Source organism: Carassius carassius, chromosome 20 (assembly GCF_963082965.1).
Source record: "Carassius carassius chromosome 20, fCarCar2.1, whole genome shotgun sequence".
Lineage (NCBI taxonomy): Eukaryota > Metazoa > Chordata > Actinopteri > Cypriniformes > Cyprinidae > Carassius > Carassius carassius.
In genome coordinates, this window is record NC_081774.1 from 2,652,421 (window position 1) to 2,664,956 (window position 12,536).

Consider the following 12,536-nt stretch of genomic DNA (forward strand, 5'->3'; position numbering starts at 1 on the left):
CATATCTCAGTGAGTCAATCCTTCTGTGTCTTTCTTCATTTCTGTAGATGGAGCTCTGAACAGAGTGAGTATTACACCTCAGTGTTCTGTGGCGTTTCAGGAATATTCATCTTCTCATTGGTCCATCCATTAGAGAAGTCGATTATTCATGTGTCTCATGCTCTTGTTTTCTGTAAGGATTGCACTGCTGATTGGATTGTATGTGTTCAATTGGATTTTTGTATAGAATTGCATTTTCTAGAATTAAAAAAAATTCATTTCTCAAAAATCAGACTGAGGAACTATTGGCATTTTATCAAGCTTCAAATTAAATATGATTTTTAACTATTTCAGCAGTAAAAAGTATTTCTATTTCTATTTCTTCTAATTAAAAAAATGTATGGTTATCTTCATATACAATATGCATTTTGTATGAAATTGTCTAAAGTCATGCGATACAGTTTAAAGGTTTAAAATATGCATTAATATACATAATCTTTCTTAATATCAGGTAAATGTATTATAAACAAATTTAATATAAACCTGTTTGCTCTTTATGGCTCTAACAGAGAGCTGTAATCTTTATGCAGTATCATTTATTTGAATGCTAATGTCAAGTTGCAAATAAAAAGGATAGAACTAAATTTTATACATTTTATGTAATTGGTAAATAATTAATTTAACTTTTCCAAAACCATTTTTGGGTTGATTTTCCAGCAAAAAGAACCATTTAGCTGTAATTACTATTACTGTGTTATGAAATCTCACTGAATCAGTTCATGTGTTAAAATCACAACTATATCTGCACAATGACAATAAAGTTGAATCTACTTTAATCTAATCTAATATGTCCATAATATAGTTTTTAATGATCTTCTAAATAGGAGATTATGTATAATAATATTTGTATATTTTAAATATTTAATGTATAAATTAATATGTTTTTTTTTTTTTATGAAGACATTTCATACTTTACACTCCTTTGACTGTTGAAAAAAATACTAATAAAAAAAATGAGAGTGTGAGGTTATAGTGTTTATGTGATGTGTGTATATTTCAGAGCGGCAGCGGCTCTCCGGTGAGCCATCGGTCTTCAGGCCTGCGTCTGGGTCTTCCTCCTCCTTCCTCCTCCTCATCCTCTCACGCTGATATGGACAGTAAACGGGGCGGCGCAGACCAGAGCAGCACGGGACGAACACGACGGGTGAAACGCATTGCTTCCTCGCTTTACAGTTTAAAATCGTCGCTTTAAGATGCACTTGAGTTCATCCTGAAGTCTGTGTGATTTTCTCTGGTGCTTCCATGTTCAGCTAAACTGCATCACTCGACTGCTGCCTGCGACTGAATATCAATGCTCATTATTTATTTAAAGTGCTATCATTTCATCCCTGGTTCACTGACTTGAGAATTCACTCACCAAACTAGAGTAAAACTGCTCAAATGTTGCTTTCAGTGTCAGTTTAAGTATCAATAAATCTCCGAGGATTCTCCCGTTGTTCCCCTGGAGAAATAAAATATAGACATGAATGAGTCAATAGTTGTCATACAGCAGGATTATAAACCTGTAACATTAATGTCGTTAGAACGGCGCTGTAACGTAGTTATTACATTTCATGAGAAATGTTTGTTTGTTTGTTTGTTATTTTAGTATTATTTATAAACAGTTACAGGCTTTCATTAATATTTTGAATTAGTTCTTTATATTTTGTTTAATATTTAGTTATGTGCTTCTGTCGTTTTATTATTAATAATATTGTTATTTTATATTACTATTTAGCTTTAATTAATTATTATTTTGGTTTTTAGCTTTAGTTCAGTTTTAGTTTGTATTTATTTCCAGTTATGTCAGTTCTTCAGCTTAAAACTATTTTCTTTCTTTATCATTTTTTTCTTTTCTTTGGTATCTTGACAAATCAGAGGACTGTTTGAGAAAGAGCTCATCTCATTGCTGAAGTTATTTTACGCTCATGATTGTGTTGGTCTGTTCTTGTGTGTTTCCTGCAGGAAAGTGGCGGTAAAACTGAAGACGTGCTCAGAAGAGACGGCACTAAAGAGGTGAAAACAGTTCTCGCTTTCTCTTTCTTTCATGATGCATTATGCTTTCATTTATTAACTTGGTAATATTCATTGACAACATACGTTTTATCACATTATATAATGTATGATAGATCATTTGTTCAATACTTAACATTTCTAGAAATCTCATGATACTTTGATTCATATATTTTCATCTTCATGTTCATTGTTTGAACTATTGATGTTTTTAATGAATTCCTAATGACTGTTATTGTACAATTTATTTATTAATTCGGATAAGTACTTCATTACCCACAGTACCGAACAATCCCACAGTGATGCATCTGATGCATCTGAAACTCGTGTAACTGTCTGGTTAAACCCCGCGAAGGTCCGTGAAGACTGAAGATCATTAATAAAAAAATAAAATAAAATAAAAATATTTGTTGCGTTTTTGCACGGTAGACTTATCAGTGCAATCATGATCTCCTTTGCTGACATGAGAGTTTTGCAGGGAGGTTGGTAACTTAGCTAGGCTACTGTAGCCTTCATATGGTATGAGTCATATCAATCATTTTATAATGCCACTGTCAAAACAATATTTAGCCTAGGCATACCTTTTTGTGCATTTACTGAACATTTGTGTAATGGCAACGACATGTGTTGACGACTGAGCGGTGATTGCAGTCAGGTACAATTTAAGCACTGCACCATTGCTGACGTTAACATTAAACGCTTTCACACACGCACACAATATATAAAATACACGATACCTATATAAAACTATTTATTTACACGATTAATACTGAAAGAACTGCTATTACTGCACATTCACTATATAAAATAAAATTCACTGGAGGAAAAAGTTTGCGCGACCGTCGTCAGATTCGGAAGTCGCTCAAAAGGCTCGTTCGCAGTTGTGGCTTCAGTCGACTTCAGTGAGGCGCGGTGGTTTATGGGATGAGTAGTTCCTGCGCTCGAAATGAAAATATGTACACAGTCTTGTACCTTTGACCTTTGAATTTCTTCACTCAAAATGATATGTTATATGCTTATGAGTTCAGCCGTAGATGGTTTTCCTCAGACATGCTCTAAAACTCTTTAGATACAGATTTTTCCAAAAGTCAATGGGAGAAATGAATGGGAAATTTACTTCCGACACCAAAGCTCTCTCGGGACTGTGATGCTCTATTGCCTCCTGTTGAAGAAGTCATACTTCCGTGATATTTGCATTGGCAAACACTGCTGTAGTTGCAGTTTTTGATGACGTCTTGGGCTGTCTGTGTTTGTAGAAAAGCACGTCACCCGCAGGAGTCTCTCCCAGATCGACGGAAGGGAACGGACTGAGCAGCTCTCCGGTCCTCCGGAAGAATCCATCCAGAGAAGGCTCTTCCTCCCCTCGCTCTCAGCCGCGCTCGCCTCTCTGCAGGAGCCCCACTCGGGTACGCATCGTTAGGAAATCATCTCACACAAATACTCCACCTTTTCCTTAAAATAGGGTCTGAAACAGAACACTGATGTGTTTAACTCTGTTCGTTTCATGCCATTTAAATGCGTTGGTAAATTATAGCTTATCAGAAATATCTAGGACCTCTATTATTTCCATGATACAGAGTAACCAGATCAAAAGTAGGGCTGTACACTTAATCAGTTCAGAATATGACTAGAATCTGTGATATTAAACTGCAAAAGACTTGTACTGAAATATGAAGTGGTGAGAGTCTCTTTCCCAGCATTTCACTGAGAAAATATAATCAAAGGTTTACTCTACAACTCCCCAAAAGAAATGTTTGGTTTTCTTAAAGTGATGATAACTTATAATAATACAGTTTATTATTTTTTAAAGGAATATCACACAGTTTTCAACCATGTTTTAATTTAAACCGTAAACCACCGTCGTGCAAGACATTGTTCAAATTTATTAAAAAGATTTTAATAATTTTTTAAAGATTTATTCAATTGTTGAAATTTCATCCAATCATAAAGCACAGAATCCAGAAGATTTCAAACTGACTTCATAGGGAACTATTATTGTTAAAATGTTAAGAAATTATTTTGTTATATATTATTATGCTATATTTCTTTTGTTATTTTGAGTTCAATTTATTAGAGATCCTCTTTTGATTAATACAGTTTTAAAAACCATTTTAAACCAACTTAATCCAGATTGAAAAAGGCAATCATGGAATTTCTGGGGGAAAAAAAGAGAGAGACATCTTATAGGGTTGTCTTGTTATAATAAATTATTACATTGTTAAAGATTTATGGTTTCATTGATTAGATATCCTTTTGGAATTGTAAAATTTTATTCAGAAAAAAAATGTAAAACATAATCTAGAAAAATCTAAACCCAAAACGCAGAAATTTGGGGTTAATAACATGGAATTGTTGTAAATGTAAAAATCATTTTATAGGGCCCCATTACTGATAAAATTGTAGTAAATTATTGCATTGTTAAAATATTCTGGATTCAACTAATTAGACATTCTTTTTTCTTAATAATATTTAATTAAAAGCATAATCCATAAAAAATCAAACCACACAGAATAAAACAAAATTAGGGGGGGGGGGGGGGGGGATATGCATTGTTGTGTTGTTGTTAAAATTCTATTAAATGGTATCATTGTTAAATGTTTGTGATTTCAGTTGATGTCTTTTTTCATTAAAACCGCAAAATTTGGGGAAAAATAAAATGGATTTGACAGAGCCCTAATAATTAGTATTATTCAAATAAAGTAAAAAGAGCAGTTTGTGTGGACCTGGCCGTGGTTTAGTTGTTCTCCTCTCTGTGTTCTCAGGAGAAAGTGAGATCTCCGTCTCCTCCAGCGTCCCATGAATCACTCTCTCCTGGCTCCCCAGCACCTCTCTCATCCTCCGCCCGCGGCCCGTCTCCCGCTCTCAAACACTAGGTACGTCCTGACTCCTGACTCACGCTTTTACAGCTTACAGTAAGCGTGGGCGGCAGGGGGATGGTTTCCAGTCGGATGTGATTTCATCTCTCGCTCGCCTCCAAATGGTTTTTCCAATTCCTGCAATTCATTTCCAGTGATGAATGCTTATACACCTTGACGTCTGGCTTTCCTCCCAGGACCCACTCCAACCCATGGAGTGAGACTAGTGAAAGACAGCCGCTACCCCTCCCCAACCCACCCTTCCCAGAATGCACAGGGCCAGTCCCAGAATGCTCGGGCCTGGGCATCAGGTGCCTTGTCAGAAGCCCTTCATCCGTCCTCGTGGCCCTCCGAGCCGAACTCTGAGAGAACCGCATCTGAGTTCTCCCGCTCCTAGCGTAATCAGCCAATCAGCCGTCTGACAGCTCTGTCAGCCAATGAGAAAGAAAGCTGAATATTCTGGTGAGTGATATCTCCTGGTGTGTGTAATGAGTGTAAAAGTGAAAGTTTTATATACTATGAGGGGCCGTGCAAGACTTAATTCATTCTGGCACTCTTACACGCTTACATTCTCCTTTCAGATACATATATTCTTGCTTTCACACACTTACATTCTCCTTTCAGATACATATATTTTTCTTTCACACACTTTCATTCTTCTTACACATGCATACATTTCTACTCTTACACACACTTACATTCTCCTTTCATATGCATATATTTTTGCTTTCACGCACACATACATTCTCCTTACAAATACATAGATTTTTGCTTTCAAACTAATACATTCTCCTTATACATATATTTCTACTCTCACACACATACATTCTTCTTTCACATACATATACACACATACATATATAGATGTATGTAAGAGAAGAATGTATGTATGTGCGAGAGAGAGTATAGTGGAAACGGAAGGCGTTTAGTTGAAACGGAAGGAGTATAGTGGAAACGGAAGGCGTTTAGTTGAAACGGAAGGAGTATAGTGGAAACGGAAGGAATATAGTGGAAACGGAAGGCAGGTTAGGCGCGATCAGGCTCACCGTGACAGGTCTTGATCAGCATGGCTGAGGTAGATGAGGAAGCCGCAGATGTATTTCAGCAAGCTATCTGGGTTTTAAAAAATAAATAAATTTATTATTGTGAAAAGGTTACATGGCCTCGTCCTTTGAGCGAGTTGTGATTGAGGACGCGAGCTCAGCCTCAGTCGTGTTGCCAGATAGATGTATTATAAGCGTCCAAGGTTTTTTTTTTTTTTTTTCATTTAATTTAGGAAGTGAATAAAGTGGGAGGTTGCAAGTTAGGGACAGCGATATCTTTATATTATTTAAATAACTCAAGACTCATTGCGGTTTATTTATTTTTAGATTTTCATTTACTTATTTAATTATTTTTTTTCGATTGCAGCTCTGCGTGCAGCAATAACTCAGTGCTAGAATAGTGATCTATAAGCGCCACCTGTTGTCAGAGATTGAATTAGCATTTTCATCAGAATCAGAAAGAGCTTTATTGCCAAGTGTTTACACACAGAAGAAATTTCATCAGGAGCTTCCAGTACAGAAATTACAAACGTAGTGCAGACACACATATAATTAAGGAAATAACACTAATAATAATAATGAAAAATTAATTCAGCCAATCTGATGTTTTTGTTTTGTGCACTTGCTTCATGTTGCATATATTTTTTTTGTTTGTTTGTTTGTTTGCTCAAGGTTAGTTTGGCCAGTAACAGAGCAAAATAAACATTTAATAAATGTAAAAAAAAATAAAAATAAATAAGAACTAAATAAATTGGCAATGGGAATCGGCTCATTTGATTGTAAAATAAATAAAATCCTGATCAGTGCATCCTTAACTGGAATAGTTAGGACTACCTGAAAGACCTGAAAAAGCATGGTTTATTTCAGTTTTATCTTTGAACTATTTTATTATTATATTATACTATATTATTTATTACAATACAATGTTACAGTCAACAATGAAAACAATTAGTCTTATTGATTGATTGATTGATTGATTGTGGCAAGTCCTGTAAAAATTTTGCCAGGGCAAGTAAAGAAAAAATTAAACCACTGGCCGAACCGGACCAGTAGAAAATGTCTTTAGCGTTAAGCCCTGTTAATACGATCAAAATCAGTGTCTTAGAACTTCTACACAGATCTGTAGAACACGTAGGTTACATAATGATTTGTTAAAAATAAAAACTTAAAATATGTACTTGGAAAGAAAACAGGATGACTTTAAAAGAAAATAGCATAACTGTAAAATTGTGAGGAAGAGCTGAGCAGGTCTTGCTCATGTATTTCCTGGTCTGAGAGTGACTTCCTGCTTATACAGGAAGTAATGGATACCAAAAAAGGTAGAAATATATATATATATATATATATATATATATGTAAAAGGAGAATGCATGTGTGTGAAAGCAAAAAAAAAATTATGTATGTGTAAGGAGAATTTATGTGTGTAAAGCAAGAATATATGTATGTGTGTGAGAGTAGAAATGTATGTATGTGAATGGAGAATGTATGTGTGTGAGAGTGCCAGAATGAATTAGGGCTTGTATGGCCCCCCATAATATACTACACATTATTATTGTCACATAATGTAGTCGTATTTCATATTATCATGATTTTTTAATATATATATATATATATATATATATATATATATATATATATATATATATATATATATATATATATATATATATATATATATATATATGTATGTATATGTATATGTATATGTATATGTATATATGTATGCATTTTAAGATAAAAGATACATTTTATATATAAATGGTTTTTAATAACATTTAAATACATTTTTCTTCAGGCCAACATCTAAATATATATGATCAATTTGTCTAAATGATTATATAGCCTAAAACAATATATTTACTAAAACCCTTCATAATGAATACATTTTATGATAAAAATGTAAAAGATTTTCAAAAATCTTTGTCATAAAGGCACATTTTTTGAAGCTGAGGTTCATGCATCAGCTGAAAGCTGAATAAGCTATCCATTGATTTATGGTTTGTTAGGATCTAACAATATTTTAATACAACAGAGATAACAATTATTTGCAAATCTGGAATCTGAGGGTGCAAAAAAAAAAAATTTAATATTGAGAAAATCAAATTTGAAGTTTGAATGTTACTTTGGTAATGTGACATGTTTCGGAGTAAAATACATATTCAGTGAGGAAAAAATATAGTTTGGGTTCTTTTCCATTAGTTATTCATTTTTAATTATTAAAATGGAATTTTAATAACAATTAGTTTCAAGTGGGCATACCTAGAATTTGATAAAAGATTGTGAAGACAATCTTTGAGATCTTAGTTTTGTAGCTGTTAGTATACATGAGATACTGCATTTGTTATACAGTATGAGCACTATCTCTTCATGACAATTGCTGATAAAAATCTATAGTTTATTTGAAGATGATGTAAGATCCTAACATGGTATGTCTTTAGCTCTGTCCTGAACATGTCCAGCAGTGTTAAAGTGCACAAGAACTGTTTCTGTTGTGTAACCCTGTGTGCTTGGTTTGGTCTTTCAGTGTCATCTCCCACACAGAAATGGACTGAGACGCTTTTACTGCCAATCTGATGTCAAAACGAGTTCAGAACAAAGACATGGGAACTTCTAGACAAATGGACATTGAGGTGTTCCTGTTATAGCACCATTTCACTTTTTCCCCGGAGCTTTTAACTGTCAGTGAAGAGCTGGATTCACCCTTTCCCCTCACTGAAGCAGACTCATTTGAGTGCATAGCATTAGTTTCAGACAGTATTCCAAGAGAAATTATGCTGTTTTTGCTTGTAATAAACATGCTTCTGTTGTTCATATATGAATACTTTCTTTATGATGCTAAATGAAGCAATAAAGCATGAGAATCTGTGCTGTGTTGTGAATTAAATGATTGTCAAAGGATGTTGTTAGTGTGTTTATATTCACAAAACAGCACGATCTTGAGTGCTCGATTGCATTTTAAAATGGTTGATGCATAATAAAGACATATTAAAGGTTGATTAAAATATCATTTTATTAAACTAATTCATGTTTGTGCTGCCTGATTCCAACACTAGGCTGCGCTATAATCAAACACATATCCATCTGATCAGGTTTGGGTCTGCTAAGCTTTGCTCCATGTGGAGCTAGTTATGAGATCTATGCAAATGAAATGGCTTGACTGTTTGTTTGCAAACTATGCTGGTATTAACACGAACGGTTAATAATGACTGCTCAGCTGACGTCAAACACTGAAAGATTTAGTGCATCTAAAATCATTTACCAGATGAACTAATGTTTTGGCTGAAGTGGCCGAACAGTTTTATCTGACTGATGTAAGACAGCATCGTGAAATATCGCTGGTCAAACACAGGTCATGCATCCCAGAATGCTTTGAGGATGAAGCGCTGGAAACATTTTTGTGTCATGTTCTCATAACACTGATTCTTGAGTACTGGGACAGAAGTGCAAAATGAAATTGGATTAACATGTTCAGAGCATTTCATTTGAATTTTGGTGAAACTTTGTTTTTTCTTGTCAGTCACTCAGTATGTGTTGACATCCATACAGATTCAAATACTGACTGAGAAATCGAGATTACAGTTCAGTTTCAAACCGATTTCTTGAATTATGACCATTAAAAAAATCTTACCGTTCACAAGCTCATATTTTGCACATGCAGTACTCGCTCTTCTGGTGTTGTGAGGGTTGTTAAAAAATCTGTTTCTTGAAATAAAATAAAATTATAGTTAAAATATAGTTCAACTTGATGCATTAAAATAACTGAAACTACAACTGAAAAAAAACTTGTCAAAATGACAAAAACTAAATTACTAAAGTTATAAAATAAAACAGAAAATACGAAAATCTTTAACTTTCTAAATATATATATAAAAAAAGAATTGTATAAACATATTGTAAAAACTTTACAAAAAATGAATAAAACCAAAATGAAAATGGAAAATATAATATGAAAACATTCTACATTCAATAATAAAAATAAAAAAAATTAAACATTAAAACTAAAATCATGCAATTTAAATGGAAAATATAAAAAAGAAAAATGTGATGAATATAAACATTTAAACAGAACAAATGAGCTTAAGCTTTAAAATGAAAAATAAATTCTAAAAATGAAAATATTCAAAATATCAATAAAATAATATAAAAGAGCACTTGTTAGATACTAACATGATCTTAAAATGAGAAATACAAATCTCTGGACTTTTGGGATAGCAACATTTTTTTTGGTTTTTTTTTTATTTACAAACTTTTTACCCCCTTGAGTTGAAATATTTTTAAAGTATATATTTGAATTACTGACATTATGCATATACTTAGAAGTATTGAAATATTAAACTGAGGATTGCTGATTTTAGGGATAGTAAGTGATTGTTGATCATATAAGGAGGATTGTATGAAATGGTACTTTTGTGATAATGGTTAAAGGATCATTCATTTGGAAAACTTTTTTGTCCCACATCTGAAGAATCATGCTGAATGGAGAAACTCATTTTGCTGGATCACATGGAGTGTAAATCCAAGCTCTTTGTAGAAGCCAAACCAGCCTGAAATCAGTCCCACCTGCAGACAATTACATAAATACATGTTTAATATACACTGGTTACACTGGCCGCTGTGCCTTGAGGATGATAAATGTGAAGTCAGTGTTTCTCAGATGTTTCCAGATCTGCCTGCAGAGAATCTTTTACCTGGAGACACTGAAGCTGATCGAATCAACCGTCCTTGAACACCTTTCTTATGAGAAGAAGCAGGATTTGTATGTGACATATTTGGCTGCTTCAATTCCCATGATTCCCTTGTACAAATGTCTCTTTGTTAGATAAGAACGAGTTTTTGTCTGAACGGCACTGGACTGAATTCCACAAAAAATCCTCCATTTAAGGAGACATGTTGAATATGAGATCATATTTTTAAATGCATGTGAAACGGTTAGGGATTTGAAGAAACCTTTAACATCAATTATGAGCAAGAACAAAAATAATACTTGGCCCAGCAAACATGTTATTCAGATAACAGACATTGAAATATGAAGTGTTAACAACTGATAAGATAAAACTATTACAGACATCCGCACTGTGAGCAGTTTCAGAACTTTTCATTTGTTTCCATTTAAGTTCATTTACATCAATGACAGAAGATGCTGAACACGTTTTTTTATTATTGTTATTTTGAAATTAGTATAAACCAATACAAAACATACCAGTTGTAGGTGCAACATTTATATGCTATTCATACAAAACTTCTTATAAAGTCACAGATGCCAATCATTACAAAAAAGTAATTGGACTAAATAATAATTGGTTCATATATATAATGTCTGAAGCTCGAAGCATAAGTGGTTTAGATACATTTTTTGGAAGAAGAAAAAGTTCAGTAGCTTCAATTTAATCAGACTATATATATATATTTTTTTTTTTAAATGTTTTTTTTTTATACGTAATATGTTCATTCTTGCAAATTAATGCACATACTTTATAATGTATATTTCACAACCAATCAATTTTTTTAAATGATGTATTATCCTCAAAGTTATAAACACACACACACACATATGCACAAACTTGCAACAATCCTGTAAAAATACTCATCTTTTCTCTGGAACTTTCAACTAAACAACACTTGTAAGCATGAGCCACAATCTTCTTCACATTCAGTGCGTAAGTCACTCTGTGAGCTCAGTCCTCTTTTTTTTTAAGGCCGTCTGGTTTTCTGTGACTAAATTAGAGTCACAAGAGAGTCTCTGTTCCACACAGAAGCAAAACAAGAGGGAGACATCATTCATATTCACTAAATATAGTGTCCATAAAAAATTGCAGCATTAGCAACTCACAGTAGAGAGCAGGTTCTGTTGTGCAGGGTTTCCACGAGCAATCAACAACTTCAAACTAACACAGGAATGGAGTGTTTTAACGTTAACAACATAATAGTTGAGTGGGGAACAAAAAAATAATAAAATAATTGTTTTCCTCCATATATAACATGAGGGAACGTTTTTATTTGTATGAAAGTTTCTCCACACTAATAACATAATACGTGAGAGAGGAAGTTTAAATGTAGGCCAGGATACATGATTTATTTTAGAAGAGGAGGAATATGTCACATTCACCTTTTTAGCTGTAGAACAACATTAAGAGTCTAAACCTAAAGATAATTTTAAGGAAATTAATTCAAATAATTCTATCTCAAATTGTACGACAAACGGGGTTGGAGGATTTGAAGACAATATAGCATGCCCAAATACTTTTTCCACTGGCAAAGTACATATATTTGTATTCCAATTTATTATTATTAATATTTTAACATGACCCGTCCATCCAGATTATTTGCTGTTTGATTGGCAGGCGATCTGACCAATCATAACACCAAATCTGTCATTTTTTGCCAGACAAACAAATGTGATTTGTCAAGCTCAGTTTGAGCTCCAAATGAAAACATTAGAACTAGATAAAACGAGGTAAATTAAAGGATTTTAATTAAAAAAAATGTGAACGGAGACTAAATCTTGGGGGGAAAAACGGTTTCTGGAGAGATACAGGCGAGCGAAAGCTAATGGACCAATGTTTAAATGCACCTTACGTTTAAAACCGGTTTAAATCGTCATTTCATC

The 12,536-nt window shown here is 33.4% G+C and overlaps 1 protein-coding gene across 1 annotated transcript in view; it reads left to right on the forward strand.

The window, feature by feature from the left end:
* Window positions 1-8,794, forward strand: part of LOC132096945 (uncharacterized) — a 9,429-nt gene extending 635 nt beyond the window's left edge. The window contains exons 2-8 of the mRNA XM_059502630.1: window positions 48-64; window positions 1,013-1,183; window positions 1,984-2,034; window positions 3,288-3,437; window positions 4,794-4,904; window positions 5,084-5,348; window positions 8,454-8,794. Coding sequence (XP_059358613.1) covers window positions 48-64; window positions 1,013-1,183; window positions 1,984-2,034; window positions 3,288-3,437; window positions 4,794-4,904 — 500 coding nt within the window. The 3' untranslated portion in view covers window positions 5,084-5,348; window positions 8,454-8,794. The remainder of the gene's footprint in view (window positions 1-47; window positions 65-1,012; window positions 1,184-1,983; window positions 2,035-3,287; window positions 3,438-4,793; window positions 4,905-5,083; window positions 5,349-8,453) is intronic.
* The last annotated feature ends 3,742 nt before the right edge of the window (window positions 8,795-12,536 follow it).